The sequence below is a fragment of the Trachymyrmex cornetzi genome, unplaced genomic scaffold (genome assembly GCF_001594075.2).
Source record: "Trachymyrmex cornetzi isolate Tcor2-1 unplaced genomic scaffold, Tcor1.1 scaffold99, whole genome shotgun sequence".
NCBI classification, from domain to species: Eukaryota; Metazoa; Arthropoda; class Insecta; order Hymenoptera; family Formicidae; genus Trachymyrmex; species Trachymyrmex cornetzi.
The window spans coordinates 3,693,573-3,710,730 of NW_017300343.1; the positions used below are offsets into that span (position 1 = coordinate 3,693,573).

Below are 17,158 nucleotides of genomic sequence, written 5' to 3' on the forward strand. Positions count from 1 at the left end.
CGGAAAGCGTTTTCCAGATGCTCTCCCTCTTAATGCATCGAGACACGAACGATACGACACGAGCTGTCTCCTGTCTCCGCAATATACGTCCGCTTCCGTAAAGTACAATAGCAAACGCTATAATTACTTATTTAATCCATTGAATGGAACGACTGATGAGGGGATATCTCGCTTAAGGGAATTCTATCGTGCAATCTGGATTCTTTATATTTCTACTGAAATGAATTAAAAGACTTTTTGTAACTGAATCGTTAAACTCTATAAATTGTAGAATAAAAGTATATTAGCTTTTAGTTGTATATATTACCGATTTTTATCAATATGATTGAAAATAGAAACGAGCAAAATTTGAACATCAAAAATATTTAAAATTCATTTTTGCTTTTTTTAAAATTGATCACAGCAGTTTTAATATCAATTAAATTAAATATAGATAATTAAATTTAGCAACTTTGTTAAATCAGAGAATATACCGGGTAAAAAAATATTTTCGGGATTATTATTTGATAAATCAAAAGCAATGATAGACAACGAAATTTGCGATTCATCGCCCAAAGACATAAATATCACTGACATCTCATAGTTCTCATAGTTTATTTGATTTACCATAACCGAGCTCTTCGTAGTGCCTGCAGTATTCTAATACTGTACGAAACATGCAGATAGTTGAGGTAACGTATATTGTAATACAATGACACGTGAAGCTCTTGCAACTTTGGCGCAACATCTGTTGACCCCCTGCGACACGCGACCCTTTAGACTCCTCGGGAACTTCGATATCTCGAGGATCCTTCCGTAACAAGTGCGCACTCCACCACCACCCACCGTGAAGATGAACCGATGTATCAGAAGCCTTGATGCAAGAAGAATAGAGAGGCATCAATTTGCGGAAGATTGTCGAGTAATGCAAATAATGCTTAATAATAGGCGTTTTTTTCCTTGGTAAAAGTGAAAGACCACATAACACTATATTTTCGTATTCTCTTAATTTCTTTATTTGTTTTAACGTATATATAAATTCGGAGATTCGTATATTTTTTAATATTATATTTAAGAATCTCTCTCTCTCTCTCTATCAAAGGCATAAAGTGAAAAATAAATTAAATTTTCTATACAGTTTCATTTAACTCTGGAATTCTACTATAGGTGAATTTCCATTCAAGTGCTAATTCAAGTTTAATACAGTCGTTGTTATTAAAATTTCAATAACTTTTAATGACATTTAATAAGATTGTTTAACATTAAAATCATTTTTCTACATGAAAATATTACTTCAATTATTCTATTACATCTTAATCTATAAAACAGATATTAAAAAGTGTAAAAAAATATTTAATTATGCAGATGAATTTTTACTTAGAAATGAATTAATGTATAAGAAAAATGTGAGTAGCATTTTAAGATTAAATACATAAACGAGATTCTTTTTCATTTCTTGAGAAATATACATATTTTGCGCTGAAAAAGCTTTATAAACTTTCTCCTAAATAACGAAATTAATAATGTTGATGCAAATATTTCTTAGATATAAATAAGTTAATAAATAATTTCCGGAAGCAGCAAATAATTCTCAATAAAAAGAAAATATTTCGCATACGACATTTAATTAATAAAAAAGTCAATAAACATTAAAAACATAAAATTATATTGAAATCCTTTATGGATTCCTTTTATATGTTTTTATGGATTACTTATAATTACTTGGCGAAAATTTCGTTGATGACGTTAAAAGGAATCACAAAGACATTTTTGCAATTTGCAAAACGATATTTTTGGATTCCAGCGAATAGCCGTAATTAAGAGAAAAGCAACAAAACGTATACGGGAGTTACCCAACATTAGCCAAAAATATCCTTGTCGCGGGTGTAAGAATAGTTTGGGACGACATAAATATTTTCGGAGTTACTGACCCGTCAAAACTCTCCAGAACTTTGTTGAGAGGCCTTGTAAGTATTGGCATCTCGAGCGATCTGCCGAAAAATAAACTCTAGTCAGTTTTAATGTCATATTATATATTATTTTAATATCTCCAAATACACTCCTTGTGAATTTGATAATATATACAATCTTTTTAATCTTTGTTTAAGTGATTACATTTGTATGCAAAAATGGAAAATGCTGTTTCTTTTATATAAATTATGTATAAGAAAAATTTAATATTTATATAGATATACTTTATTGCATTGTGAATATATTCTATGAGTATTATATATGACAAAAAACAATTGCCGATACTGACATAAATCTTTTAAAGTATGCATATAAATCAACAATAAACTTTATTCTTATAAATCATATTTAATCCTCAACTACACAGCTATGAAAACTATACTTAAAGTCTAAAGTATTCTGTTTGAAGTACAGAATAAAAGCGAACCTCTTTTTTCCGGTAATTGATAAAGGAAAATTCATAGCTTTTTTACCTATAATTTAACACACTTCATAGTATTAATCATACAAATTATACAATTATCCAAAAATTTTTGTTTTGGATCCAAATGATCGAATCTGTAATTAATGATTAAGCATTTGTGAATGAAGATATGTATATGATAATTTCATTGCAGAATATTTACGTTAAATTATTTCCACACACATAATATACATAGGTATATAAATCTATAAATCGATATATCAATCATCTGTTCACAACAAAATTTATAATGCAATTAATATTTTCGTATAGGATATAAAATTATGTAAATTCAATTATATGAAAACTATTATCAAAAGTGCCTGAAATTTCATAAATGCTTATACAAGATTTTCCTAGGACGAGGTTCTTAGGACATCGTTATAACCGTCGTCGTAACGAACAGTATCAGCGGAAGATTCCACGTTACTTTCATTCAAACATTGTGTGTATACATTCTTCTTGTATTAATATTTGTTCCATATAGATCACGCATTGTGAGCCTAGCTTACGAATTGACGGAATTTTCCAGAACATTGGTAGAGTATACGAATGGGGGTATTGGGGGTAGGTCGTACCGTCGTGTGATGAATCGAGACTCATTCTTCAGTACACCGTTCGTGAGTGCGAACATAATGTCTGAATTAATATTCACAGCAGCAGGTCTGCAGAACTTTTACAAGAGTTAGATTTTTCTTATAAGATATAAAGTATATAAGTGAAAAATTGTTATTAAATTACTCGCGCGCGTATATATAAAATCTACACGGTTTTTTGAAAAGCAAGAGTTTATATTAAAAAATCATCTCTTTAATAATTAGATATGAAAGTTGATAGTCAGACATAAGAATGGAAGAAACGGTGGCATTGATTAAATCATGCATAATTTCGAAGAAAGGCGGTGTACCAATTACAGATCTAAATGGTAAGAGTATTATTATTCTTTTTATTTAACTAATATTTTAATTTAGAAAACATTACATATTATGTATATAATGGTGTATAAGAGAAAAAGAGTGAGAGAGAAAGAGAAAATATTTATTGTTAAGAGATATTGGCATATAAATAAAGGGTATTAAACATATTTTATTATTTTCTTTTTATGAAATATATACTATTATTTTCTTTACACACATATGAATAACTTAGATTCTACAATTAAAACATTCTAAATTCATGAATAAACGCCTCGTGCTAATATAAGTATGACTTACTCCTATTCGTTTAAATAAAATTTGCAGAATCTCTTCTCAAATAAATTAGTTCACGAGCTGATTTCTTTAAGATTAATTTAAGAAATTAAAATGGAAATTACATTAAAATAAAATCTTGTAAAATTACTGTAAATAAGATTCAGATTTAAATAATAAAATGATTTTATTATTTAAATCTGATAAAATATTAATTCATGATAAGATTCATAATTTAGAATTTTATACCGTACATGATTATAGATTTAAGAGAATAAAAAAAAAGACTACTTTTACAGATGAGTTTCAAAATCTCGTCGGAGAATCTATTCCGTATCGCAGATTAGGATTTTCGAATCTTCGTGCACTTTTACAAACTATAGATGGTTTGGAGACAAGTTGGAATAATTTTGGTGAACAAACATTAAGAATAAATGATTCTAAAATATCTCATATCGATAGACTTATACGCAAGCAAAAAATGGATTATTCAAAGACGAGAGTACATAGCAATTCTTATTTTACATAAATACGCAATAATAATTACATAGATTAAAAAATCAAGAAATAATAACGTTTTATTTTTAGAACAAATATTATAAACAGTTTATGCGAAATGGCAATCACGATCACGAAAACCGTAGGCAAAGGAATAGATTAACATATAATGCCAATCGAATCAATAGACGGAATCAAGATTTCGCTCAACGTCGTGATCTAAATTTATTTGAAACCAGTAAGATATTCAGTTTTAAATTTGTAGAAATAATAACATTCTACAATTTACGAAATTTTGTTCAATTGAGTTTTTATTTGTCCTTTCTCAAGAACTTTTCTATAGATTATACAATTTTAAGATTTTATCTAATTTATTGTTATTTCTTATTAACACCTTTATTTTATAATTTTATTTTACTCCATGTTTTCTAATTTAAGTTTTAGATTTTAATTTCATTGTAAATAAAATCATTTGAAATAATATCAGAGCTAGCGACTGTGTTTTACGAAAAAGATATTTTTTTTAATAAATAAGTTTGATTTATTTTAGATGGCGTTTATAAAGATTTTTTATATACGGAAGAAGAAAATCATCATCCGATAGTAATAGAAACAAATCAAGTGAAAAAACATGTGAGTGTAAAGTTAAACTTATTGTGCATCAAGTAAAATTTTTTGAAAAGTATTGCAAGGTATTTAATGTTTTTTTATGTTAATTATAATAGGACAGCGTATATGAACCCGTTGCAAACGGGCAACAATTAATCGGAGACGATTTCTTTCTACAGCTTGCAATACGAAATTTACATCTTCCTATTTGGAGATACAAGGGTATAACAAACATTTTATTTACAAAGTTTCCTGCGAGTCCTGTTTGTATTAAAAACTTAGCATTGATTTTGTTATAATTCTTTTTCTACTTATTGTTAGAAGAAATTACATCATTTCTTAAATTATTTTAAATTACATTATTTTAAAAAATTGTTATCGAAAAGTAATTAAAAAATATAAATTAAATATATTAAAATAACTTTCAAGACACACACACAGAAAATAAATGTTACAAATTAAGATAAAAACTGTAAATTTTGTATTTCATTATTACTTTGCAGATAGCTTAGCATTACATTGTGGATTGTGTGTCTCTGGACAGACCATTAGCGACTGTACTCGGGCTTTGAGGAATATTAATACTATTTCTAATCGTGTTGTGATTTTGCTTGGCTCTACTGATGTTTACAACGTAAGTTAATTTGACTTTGCTCTACCCTTGTATACGGATTGTACGCAGCTAAACGTACCAAGAAATAAATTGAATATAAACATTACCCAATGTGTGAGGCTTACTTAAATTTCAGAAAAAAATTACAACATAGATATAGAAAGCCTTTAAATAAATTATTCATTATTTGTTTGTATTTGTAAAAATACAACACAACTAGATTTTCATAAAATATTCAATCCTCTTCAGAACGCCACTTGCGAGGAAATGGTATACGATATGACGGAACTCTTGCAAGTCCTCCGGTCTAAGTTTCATCTTTCAAACACAGCCATCACTATCTGTACTCTTCCACCTATGGGTAACCTCAGCATTTACGCTCATAAGAAACAAAGTATGGCGTTGCTTTCCTTCAACAATTGGATAAGATCTCTGATGGATGATCCGTCTAAAAGAGATCCGTCCTTTATCAACTATCGTGTAATAGATTTATACGAAAAGTTCTGCTTTGACGAAACGTACGTCACAAACTACGATTGGTATCAAACGTAAGTACATCAAGTAATCTAGTTTCTTCTAGATTTACTTAATCTTTTTATTATTTAATCTTTTATGTTTTTTTCATCTGTTTAATACTTTTATCATTATATACTGCTTATCATTTATATATTGTTTAATCCTTTCACCTGTTAAAGTTAATTATTGCTTTAATTATCAAAATGTTTTAAAAGTTCTTGAGTTATAATCGTTCAAAAATAAATTGGTTTCTTAAAATGTAAATTTTTTATGGACAAAAAAATAAAAAACAAATTTTTAATCTTACTTAAGTTCAAGTAACATCATATTCATAGAGTTTTAATTTAAAGCTTGATTATGGAAAAGAGTATGATATTAAAAGAAAAATTTTATTGAAAAACAATTTTTAAATACATATAATTTTGTAAATATTTGTCTTTCATGTATAGTAAATAATCTTATATCTCATACAATACGTTTATTGGTGATTTTTAGCCAAGCGCGTAGAGTGTCCGGCACTAAACATTCCTATGTGCTATGGAACATGAAGGGACGAAAGCGAGCTATAAGCCTCATCTGCGAAGAGGAAGACACAAATCAATCCAGAAGTCCCAGCTCATTGTCGATGCAATGAGTTACCTGGGATCTTCCGTATATATAAACGCCGTATAAGAAAAGAAGCAGAACGGTACATCCTAGAGACCTTATTCGTCGTTTACGGCGAAGAACGCTTTTTTGAGGATCTAGGTGTACCCTCCTGCTTTCTTCGTAGATGTGTGCCTAAATATCGCAAACAAGTCCTGATTTATGTTCGAGACTATTCTATCTATAAAGAAAAAAAATTGTATAACATCATCCGGATCAATCGTTTCATTGTCTAATGTCTAATCGAGCAGTCGTTTCGCACGAGAAATTAGTTCAACGAACAATGGCCGGATATATGGTCCCTGCTTTACGGCAAAGGTACCTAAGCAGGAAGAGGTAATACATATGTTTTGTACACGCATGTGTACAAGTATAGTTTAAATATCTCTGTTTTCAAATAGACGCCAAGCTAACCGTCAGATTTAATTTCGTTTGTTCACGTGTCAAGGAAATGATCATTGACACATATTTAGTCCTTTCAATTTACATGAAGTATTAAGATATCTCCTATTCGCGATTTAGAATTTACCCGATTCACGGCAACGGAAATGATTAAACAGTTCGATAACAAGCTCGTGTTTAAGTATTAAAAAAGTATGGTGCATTTTTATAATTAAATGCGGGTAATTTGAAAATGACACGCATACTTTTATTTTTTTAAATCTTAACTTTTCCTAATAAATGGAATGTACGAGCGAATTTTAATCGCATTCCTTGCCATGTATTTAAGATTCACTTTTCTGCGATTACATAATTTCCCATATAGATTTGATTAATTATTAATATTCTTATATTCAATTTGATTAATTACTTATATTCAATTTAAAAAAAAAATCTTAAAACTATTATAAATTAAAATTTAAATAGCAATTAAATTGATGTAAAAGATTCATAAATTTCTCTATCAATTTCTAAATATTACAATTATTATATAGATTTAATAAAAATTAATTATTTTCACTGTTAATAAATTAACGATCGTATTTTCATGAAACATGATCAAACGAAATTTAATAAATTACAACTATGTGATATATAAACTCTTACAAAGAGATGTAATTATGAGAAGGAATATTTATAGGGGTGCAGATCACGTGTTTCTTTGTGTGTGTGTATGTAAATTAATTAATTGTTTGAAATAATTATCTTTTATAATGTATTTTAATAAGCGTTTTATATGTGTTTAATATGTGCAAGCAAGTTTAAAAAATATAATGTTACATTAAAAAAAAATTGAATAGTAAATTAATTTCATAGTTTAAATGAAATTGAATTATTTAAAAGTGATTATTATCATAATGCCAAATTTCAATTGCGAAGAAAATTTATGAAATGAGCAAAATAATTGATTTCGAAAATCATTTCTTTGATTAAGGCTTAAAGAGGAAGAATAGCCTTCATTATTTAAAGAACGGAGAATTTTTAATTCAAAGTTTATAAATTAAAAATGCAGCGTGTTCGAATCAGTCTTGAATTATATTTAGAATGAATGCGAGAGGTCTTTTAGCGGAAAGAAAAATATGTTTATTAATAGAATAAGACGTGCAATAAAAACATTGTGATAGTAATTAGAGAATGTCAATGATATTAATAACACGCTATAGCTAAATCTGTAAATTCTATTTGTAATTTTGATAATAATGTATATGATAAATAGACGCGCGCGTCAATTGTAATGGGGTGCACGTATTGTGATCAATAAATCACGAATACATATAATTCATTTATCTTTCTTCTGTAAATCCCACTTTAAACGATCATATTATATAATTTGCGTTAGAGACTTTACAGGGTAGAATTATAACATAAATTATTCTAGAAAATAATTAATTTAAGCAGAAAGCTAAATCTTCTAATTAGAAATCAAAGATAACATCTTTATCTACCTTTATAGAAATTTATATATATACATATATATAGTATTAGTACTGGCTAATTAATCATTTATATTTTGAGTATTAAAAATATTACTAATAGTGTTTTCACAATACTGAAAATAAGTGACTAATTGACCAGAATTAGTGTTAACTAAATTTCTATAAGGGTAATAAGTTAATAAAATTTTTTTTTAACTGTCATTAGTTATTAAATAATTAATAATTTGTTAAAAAACTTAGTTTTGGTTAGAAATTTTACACATTCTTTTTCAAAAATGATCATTATTTATGTGTCTTCTTTGATCATAAAATTATGAGAGTACATATTCGATATATCTGTTTGGAAATAAGAATGAGTAAAAGAGAGAGGGGAGTCTAGAATGTGGACATGCGCGAGAGCCACCAAAGAGGGTAAAGTATAAAGTTTAGGTTTCAGACATTTCGGTTAGCCAACGTAGGGGATTGTTGTGTAGGTGTAGGAGGATCGGAGAGAATAACAAAGTTATATCCGTGCAATGAAACAAAAAGGACATTATAATATATAAGAACATTATATAGTAAGTAATAATATGATTAAAAAGGACTGGTTAGGAAATTAATCTAAGATGAAATATCTGGGAAAGAGATATATATACATTTGGAATGATTGAGGTTAGGAATACAGGGAAGAGATCAATTTTCTTAATTAAGATAATTATTGGATATATGTATATAATTATGAAACATCTTATTCGATTGCTATGAATTAAGCGCAAAAATAAATGCAAATATTAACTTTCAATAAATATATATCATTTATCATCATTGTAAAATGTTATTTTGAAAGATTCATATAATATAATTGTTTGGTGTGTATCCTTCTTTTGATAACAATTCTAATAATTAAGAAAATATAAGTAATTACTAAATTTTATTTGAAAGAGTTCATCATTTTAATGAAAAATATGCTGTCTTCTACAAAATGTAGAATATATTTTTATATATAGGCTTGAATATGCTTACTTAATATTTTATATATACTTTGTAAGAGATATACAATTTTTATACAAAAAATGGTAAATTTTATTTTTATTTACAACATAAATGATGTGTGCAGATAAATATGAGTGCAATTTCCACTGGTAATTACCTAAAAAGAGATCTGAGAAGTATGTTTGCTGTACGAAACAACTGTATTAGTGAAGAAGCAGCATTCTGTAAACAAGATAATTTACAGCAATCCTTGAATACACTGAATGAAGTAATGAGATAGACATAGCCAATAATCTTATTAGAATATGCTTATACTTGATATTGATTAATGTCTAAATCTATAGGAATTTGAATCATTCGGTATCCCATTGGTAACCATAAATAATGATTTGCAAACCTTAGAATCATTGAAAGACCTATCTGTACAAGTAATAAATGCTGCATGGAAAATGATACATAAACATAGATACTTAATGCGATTGCACGATCAATTGATTGATTTAAATCATAAAACTGTTAATGATAATGTTAATCTTAAGGTGAGTTTGCTTTTACTTAAAACATGAATAAGTACTGAGACATTTTATATTATTTCACGCTGCACAGTAAAATAATTGGTAAGTATGTGGAAATTAAATATACTATTTAAGATATAATTTTAAATTGTAGTGTATAATTATAAATTTATTGATAGAATCATGTGAAACGTCTGAAGGAAGATATACAAAAGAAAGAACATATGATATGTAAAGCAGAGGAAAGAGAAAGAAGACTAAATGTTAAATATGAAGATGCATCACGTAATCTGAAGCAGGAAAGAGACGAGGTATGATTTATTAAAAATAAAATTGGTATTGATTGATTTGAATAATTTACAAAAATTAAAATATAATGTCTGATTTACACAGATACGAAAACTAAAGAAACAAATTCAGTTTAAAGAAACTCAACACGAGCATGAAATAAGAAGAATCACGCAGAGTAGTCAGAAACTCCAAGAGCAGTTACAAAAGTCTGCTGGTTAGTTGATATCACGTGTTTCAGTTATTAATTTTTTTTTTTTAATATGTGACTACGGTTTTTGTTCTATATTTACATAATATACAATATTATAATATACGGAATCTATTTGAATTTTAATTAGTTAATGAATAGCTTCACTATTCTCACAAATAAAATTATCTTTGCACAACGATGAATGCAACCAGTTCAACTTTGTTGCATAGCGAATTGCTTAGTGGCCAGGGGTTAGCATTCAACTTGTTATATAATTATAGAAAATACTTTATATACATGTTGCACAGAACATGCTTGGTGCTTAATGCATATCTCTAATAGTACAATTTATTAATGCAATATTAGTCAAATATATCTTCAATAAATACTAATATTTAACGAATATATCGTCGGTGAATTGTACTAGTAGAGGTGAATATGATTATAATCATATCATATGTAATAAAATTTGAGATAATGTACAATGATTTTTTTGCCGATATAGGTTCTTTTACACCAAGAGATAAATTATTACAAAAAATGCATGAGAAGGAGCTAATTTCGTACAAACAAACTATTTGTCGTTTGGAAGAAAACAATAGACATATGTTGGAAGAAATTAATAATCTGAAAGAAGCGCTGGAATTACATCAAACTGGAATTGCTTTACATATTGAAGCATCTGGAGCTTGGACTAATGCAGATATTTGAGCATCAAATGTAATTGATATTTATAATTTATTTATAACTTGGACATACATGAAAAAGTACAATTACTAAGAATTGTGTATATTCCTAATAATACAGCAATATAAACTTTTGTAGTAATATTGGTTTTTGTAAACAGAGCTTTAAGTATTTTGAATAAGTTTTGTTAATTTGTATATTAGAAAGATTTTGTTTAAAATTTGTGAATTAAATAAAGGTGCTTTGTGATTTCCTAACTCATATATACAGTTCGTGTGTTTTAACATAGATCTGTTCTCTCTTTACCTACTTTTTCCTTCTATACTTACAATTATAATTAAATGAATAGTAGATAATTATAATTTTGAAAGAATAAGAATATACAGGTCAATCAAAAAGAAACCGGACTAGGCCAATAAAAATTTAAATATTTACTTAATTAAATTTGGCTTTTTTTTCAAAGTAAATTCCTTTTACATATATAACTAATGTTAAACAAAGAATAGATTGAGGACTAATATGGAATAAGTGGAATATTACAAAAATGTAACAAGAAAATAGCTTAAAAATTTGGCAAATTATATGTTTTCCTCTATAGCTCATGAAGGAAAACCGAGTGATTGTAACATCACAACGCAATACTTAGTTGATTTTTTGTTCTTCTCAGAAAATACAAATATTATTTATCTAGTGTTATTATCGGACTTATTTTTGTTTCTCTTTATACTCCTTTATATAAAATTCTTTATCTTATCATATGTAAAATCGCAGAATCCAGAAATAAATTCGAGTTTCTCGCTTGACAAGCAACTGCACTTTATCACTAAGTATCCAGTGTCTTCAGTATAATCGCATGATTCAATGTCTAGAAATATCTAAATGCTGTTTACATTTTTTAAAATTACTTTACATTTTGATCACAATATTAAATTGAGATTGACTTTTCACGAACCGGTTTTATCTAGCCAGACTCATATGGTAGTATTACAACATAGTGAAGATATCAAAGATAGCGTATAAATATGAACTCTGTTAACAAGAAAATGTATACTGTGTTGACGCGAACAGGACACGAAGCCTGTCCGCTACTTATCGAACATTTGCAGTTGCCTGCTTTGCAGACCGTATTGTTTCGAATTGTGAGAAATTCCGTGAGAGGTTCTCCACGCTGATCGTTTCCTGGATAAGCTATTTCATTCGGTAGTCTGTTATCTGTGCTATCAATGCTCCTCGAACTGAGCCTTAAAGTGCTCTTGCCATCCGCGCAAATGCCGTTTATGACGATGGCAGTCGTGGTGACCAAGTTCATGCTCACGTTCGAGAAAATGTTGTTTTTCACGATGGCGACATCGCCTTGGATGGACATTAGCCCCGGTTTCTGCATTTCGAACTTGGAGCCAATGATCTCGATGTTTAAGAAATTGGCGAAATTCAAGGTTTCCGTGACATTATGTAGCTTACTGTTTACTATGCGCAACTTCGTGCCCTTTTCGGAGACGTTTAGGTAGAACACTCGTTCGATCGTAACGTTCATCATGATGAAGTGCGAGATATTGATGTAAGCAAACTCTTCCCCGAGAGTCTCGATGAGCGTATTCTCGATCGTGAGCGTGTCAATAGCTTTCAAGTTCGTGAACGTGTGACTTGCTATCAGCGGTATCCGACCAATGTTCGAGAGCTTCAACAATTTCATATGGCTTGACGAAAAGAAGACGTCAAAACTCAGGCTACCACTGATATTTTGAACTATTACTTCCTCGATATTGCTCGCCTCCGGAAAACTGGAGTAATGGAGGTTTGCTGAAACGCATCCTGTGACCGACACGCTGAGAGTGTTCGTGTAATTGTATGCTTCTGGTAGAAAAAATTCCTAAAATATTAAATCCAATTAAGGGCACTACATCCTCAATTATTTCATGTCGACTTATTTTATATTCTTATGTATTTTACTTTAACATTTTTACGAAGAGATAATTATCACCACGTACACTGTAAACGATAATGTTATTTCAAAGCTAGTAAAAAAAGTAGGACAAAAGAAGAAAGTCGCCATAAAAATATTGAGATGTTGAGATTTTTAGTCTCGATCTCGTAAAATAAGTGAAAACGATAAATTAAATATTAGTTTAAATTATAAAATAAATCTGTTATTATTGGCAAGTGGCTGTTTATGACTCTTATTAAAAGATAGATATATTGATAATTATATAGTTATATATAACATCTTGCATATATATATAATGTTATCCATCCATGTTTAATGTTATCAAAATCAGCTGAAAATTTTTAATGGGCAATTTTTGTAGAAGAAGACGATGTTCCTTAAATGAAATTTCTTTAAAGGAAAATATCCATCGTATACTTTTATACTTACAATTAATTAATGCTATTATTGCTTTTAAACAACAATCGTTTTAGAAAATTAATTTTATCCGTGTTAATAAAATGCTACAGTTAAATTAACTGGGATTAGTTGAAGTCACGAAGTTCGTTATTTATTGATGAACTGAACTGCACTTTTTATTGTTACCAAATATAAAAAATGTACTTATTTCACTTTAAATACAAAGAGTGTACGTACACTAAGTCAACTGTAAAAATTAAATATATTTTCTTATAGTTTTAGAAGTTCTATAAGTATTTTGAAATTCTCGCCAGGTACGATGTATCTTTTTATCTTAAATCTTACAATGTATATATTGAAATTCTTCTCTTTTTAGTTATATTTAATTTAAAAAATTATACAATGCTAAGAAAGAGTACTCAAACTTGACTATAATCGGAAGTATAACTTTTTGTAATTCTTCTATCATCGTAAAAATATTTGTAATTCTAAAATTACTCTCTAACTACCTGATATTTTTGCAAAAAAAAACAATTGACGTTCAATACATCTATGCAAATTGGCGATTTATTTCAAGATAGACCAATGCATAAGCATTTGTTGAAACAAAACCAAAATACAAGTGAAGTGCAGAGATTATGGCGATATGATATAGAGATGTTAATCAGTATACCTCGTTTCCGATGCAGCTACACGTAATCCACCTTTCATTATGAACTTGGCATTGTTCGTTGATATTATTTGCAGTTGTGCACAATACCACAATGAATATTACAGCGAGTAGGGTCGTTCCCATATTCAACGTACACGTTGTATCTGCACATAAAATCTCACCGTCGATTGTACTCACGCTAAAATTAGAAAGGGAAATGTTTCATTTCTGATTAATAAGAGTATACACACAACCGAATTATTCTATGATTAAAAGGGGCTTTTCCTTTTAAACGGAAAATAAATGGTTTGTGATTAAAAAAACGTAGATATCCATTACAAATAAATATTAATTATTTGCATGTAAATATAAATTAAAAGCGAGCATATTAATATATTGATTGCTGAATATGTGTTATCTCGTAATTTTCGATGTACAAAGAGACGACAATTATAAATTATCATGTAGCTGATATTTATAGGACACATGTTAAATATGAATGCGCTCATAAATGTAATAAATGTGACAAACATAAATAAAAAATATTGTTTAAAGTAAGAACAAAAAATTATTCTGGTGTCACAGAACAGAATTTTTATTGATAAAAAGCGAACATTAATGCAAAAAAAGCTTCTACAACAGAACATATTTTTAGAGATAGTAATAAAATTTTATTATGAGTTTTGAAAAATAGATATAATTAAAAGTAGCATATTAAAATACATATATAGTATACTTATATAATTTATATTTTAATACAAGTTATTATAATACAAGTAAGTACATTGAGTTTGATAATAATAAAAGATAACATATTTTAAAGATAATATATTGTAAACAAAAAATGAAAAAGAAATGCTCTCACCATACTTTCGAATTTGGCAGTTTTCCGTATGGTAAAACTAAACTTTCTAAATTTCCATTGTCGTCTTTGTGTTTAAAAACCGTTTTATCCGCGCCTTCTACAATATTCTTTCTTCAAGCTTCTTTTGATATTAAATTTCAAATTTCCGGTATGTTTTAGCGACGCTTCCCGTCGGCAGATCCTCTGTTTTTTCACGAAGAACTCGCCAGAACAACGAACACTACTTTCTCGATGTTGAACGTATCGTAACGATAGCAGGCAATGACTATTTCGGGGGTCGTTTTGCCGACAGATGAATCCACGGTCGAGTGCGCGATTAAGATAGACAGTTCTTTCGTACCGCTTTTTTATGGAGATTGACATGCATGTACTGTTTGGTGAATATATTCCGGTGATTGTAAAGTTCTGCAGGGTTTGGCGCGCCAATTAGTATTACATAATAGTCGGTCTGACAATACCAGTATGCTTTTGTCGCATGATAAGACCGGAAGAACGCAGTCAGTTTGACAAAGAATGTCTGAGAATTATTGTACGATAAATTGCGATATTATAATTGTTCTGATAATGTTATTCTATAAATGTCATTGTAATACACACGTAATGGTTAGAAACTATTTTAGAAGTTATTTTATAATTGTTGACTTCAATGTTAGTGATTAATGATTATATACTCTAAAAATATTAGAAATTACTTTTTCTACATTTTTACACGATTATTATTAATGTAAAAATAAAAACATTATATTTAACAATATTATTTTAAACGTTTGTTTTTTGCAGCTTAAAACATTTATTTGGATGAATATTGTAATATATGCCACACATAGAAGAAATAATAAATACATCTTTAAATCAAATATTTTACAAAGATTTATAATTTTTATAGAAAACTATATGATCATACTCTAGCAGAACAACAAGTCAATATGATAAATGATATCAAAATGACTCCAAAATGATTATTAAAAATTATTTTTCAATCATTTCCGATTCATTTTAATGTTATTTTGACGTTACCGTGACTTGTTCTTTTGCTTGGGTATATAATATAATAATATGATTGTTACAGGATAGTGAAAAATTTCTAATTGATATGCTTGTCAGAACCATTATGATAATGCAACGGCAAATTAAATTACAAATTAGTTAGTTTGTACTAATTTGCAATACCTATGATTCCTCGTATTAAGCGATTATACATGCGCGATGGAAATACAAGGAAAAAAAAATCGTATGATGGATGAGAAGTGAGCAATCCTTGTCTTTGTAAATTTAATAATGCATCACTTTAAAATGACTAGAATAATAATCATGTTAATCAATATTAAGCGAATTACTAAACATTTTAAAATAAAGGCTGGAACATAAACCAAATATGAGGGGAGAGTGGCACAAATGTAAATGAAACTCCAAGAAAGCTTAAATGATTGGCATAAAAGATAAGCGGTTTCTTCTTAAAACGCTTTCTTTTGTACCAATTTTGGTTTCCTGAGAGTTTTATCTATATTTCTGTCACTTTTCTCTTATATCTATTTGGTTTACGCTCCGATTTTTATTTTCACCAGGACAGTGATGGATTGGCTATTATATATATAAGCGAAGCAGGTGAAACTATTGAATTAAATTATTATTTTCTTGTAGAATAAAAAAAGTACGATATAATTGGGCGAAAAACTAATGTTTTAAAAATGCAATCTTTTTTAAAAAATAAAACACAGCACGTTTTTTATATATTCAATTTTTATAATATACGAAATATTTTTTGCAAGAATAGACAGATATTCTATTTTCATTTTATTTTTGTATCTAGGTCTTCGATGTCTGTCGCTCAGGTCGAAACGTTTGAATTGTCACTGCTATAAATCAATGAACAAGGACTTTAATATACATTAAGATATGTCGCATGAAGCATTCAGATTACAAAGGATTACAACATCGCTCGCGATGCGGGAGAGACGGAAATACCGGGCGCCACACACTATAGTTGTGTGTATAAAAATATATTTACGATTTACATATATGCTAATGTAGCACACTTTTATCGACGAGTGTTAAACAAAATTCGCGTAATACCCATGCACGCACACATACACACTCCTGCAACACACCGTACTGTCTTACTGATATGGAGTCACCACGCACAACATGGTGACTTTTACGGTACCAGCTTTTCAATTCATGGAAATACACAATCAAGAAGTACACGTCTATACACACGGCGGCAAGAAGATTGGCGCCGAGATTAATCTCGTAATAATATTTACGATCGTTCCACGTAACG

The 17,158-nt window shown here is 28.7% G+C and overlaps 3 protein-coding genes across 5 annotated transcripts; 2 read left to right on the top strand and 1 right to left on the bottom strand.

Annotated features, from left to right (window-relative positions):
* Positions 1 to 3,007: 3,007 nt before the first annotated feature.
* LOC108770096 (maternal effect protein oskar) lies at positions 3,008 to 7,239 on the top strand. The gene is made up of 8 exons (XM_018521401.1): positions 3,008 to 3,338; positions 3,903 to 4,105; positions 4,192 to 4,339; positions 4,652 to 4,734; positions 4,827 to 4,932; positions 5,214 to 5,344; positions 5,573 to 5,871; positions 6,335 to 7,239. The coding sequence occupies exons 1-8, from the start codon at positions 3,263 to 3,265 to the stop codon at positions 6,471 to 6,473; spliced, it is 1,185 nt and encodes a 394-aa protein (XP_018376903.1). The 5' UTR covers positions 3,008 to 3,262; the 3' UTR covers positions 6,474 to 7,239.
* Positions 7,240 to 8,802: 1,563 nt separating this feature from the next.
* On the top strand, positions 8,803 to 11,172 carry LOC108770115 (afadin- and alpha-actinin-binding protein). Its single transcript, XM_018521426.1, has 6 exons — positions 8,803 to 8,918; positions 9,458 to 9,601; positions 9,678 to 9,872; positions 10,028 to 10,159; positions 10,242 to 10,353; positions 10,835 to 11,172. The coding sequence occupies exons 2-6, from the start codon at positions 9,464 to 9,466 to the stop codon at positions 11,038 to 11,040; spliced, it is 783 nt and encodes a 260-aa protein (XP_018376928.1). The 5' UTR covers positions 8,803 to 8,918; positions 9,458 to 9,463; the 3' UTR covers positions 11,041 to 11,172.
* Positions 11,173 to 11,914: 742 nt separating this feature from the next.
* On the bottom strand, positions 11,915 to 15,456 carry LOC108770182 (uncharacterized). Of its 3 annotated transcripts, none has more exons than XM_018521595.1 (3): positions 14,883 to 15,456; positions 14,034 to 14,176; positions 11,915 to 12,886 (listed from the first exon to the last, which is right to left on the bottom strand). In XM_018521595.1, the coding sequence occupies exons 2-3, from the start codon at positions 14,154 to 14,156 to the stop codon at positions 12,020 to 12,022; spliced, it is 990 nt and encodes a 329-aa protein (XP_018377097.1). In that variant the 5' UTR covers positions 14,157 to 14,176; positions 14,883 to 15,456; the 3' UTR covers positions 11,915 to 12,019. The 3 variants fall into 3 exon arrangements, with proteins under 3 accessions (XP_018377097.1, XP_018377095.1, XP_018377096.1); XM_018521593.1 differs by having other exon boundaries at positions 14,878 to 15,456; XM_018521594.1 differs by having other exon boundaries at positions 14,034 to 14,211; positions 14,878 to 15,456.
* Positions 15,457 to 17,158: the final 1,702 nt, after the last annotated feature.

Bases quoted from the DNA above. Each gene is read 5' to 3' on its own strand.
- LOC108770096 (XM_018521401.1), top strand. From the start codon at position 3,263: ATGGAAGAAACGGTGGCATTGATTAAATCATGCATAATTTCGAAGAAA. The intron at 4,106-4,191 runs GTACATAGCAAT...TTTTATTTTTAG, and splicing joins TGGATTATTCAAAGACGAGA to AACAAATATTATAAACAGTT. The intron at 4,933-5,213 runs GTATAACAAACA...ATTACTTTGCAG, and splicing joins TCCTATTTGGAGATACAAGG to ATAGCTTAGCATTACATTGT.
- LOC108770115 (XM_018521426.1), top strand. From the start codon at position 9,464: ATGAGTGCAATTTCCACTGGTAATTACCTAAAAAGAGATCTGAGAAGT. The intron at 10,160-10,241 runs GTATGATTTATT...TGATTTACACAG, and splicing joins TGAAGCAGGAAAGAGACGAG to ATACGAAAACTAAAGAAACA. The intron at 10,354-10,834 runs GTTAGTTGATAT...TTGCCGATATAG, and splicing joins GCAGTTACAAAAGTCTGCTG to GTTCTTTTACACCAAGAGAT.
- LOC108770182 (XM_018521595.1), bottom strand. From the start codon at position 14,156: ATGGGAACGACCCTACTCGCTGTAATATTCATTGTGGTATTGTGCACA. The intron at 12,887-14,033 runs GTATACTGATTA...TTAATATTTTAG, and splicing joins GTAGCTGCATCGGAAACGAG to GAATTTTTTCTACCAGAAGC.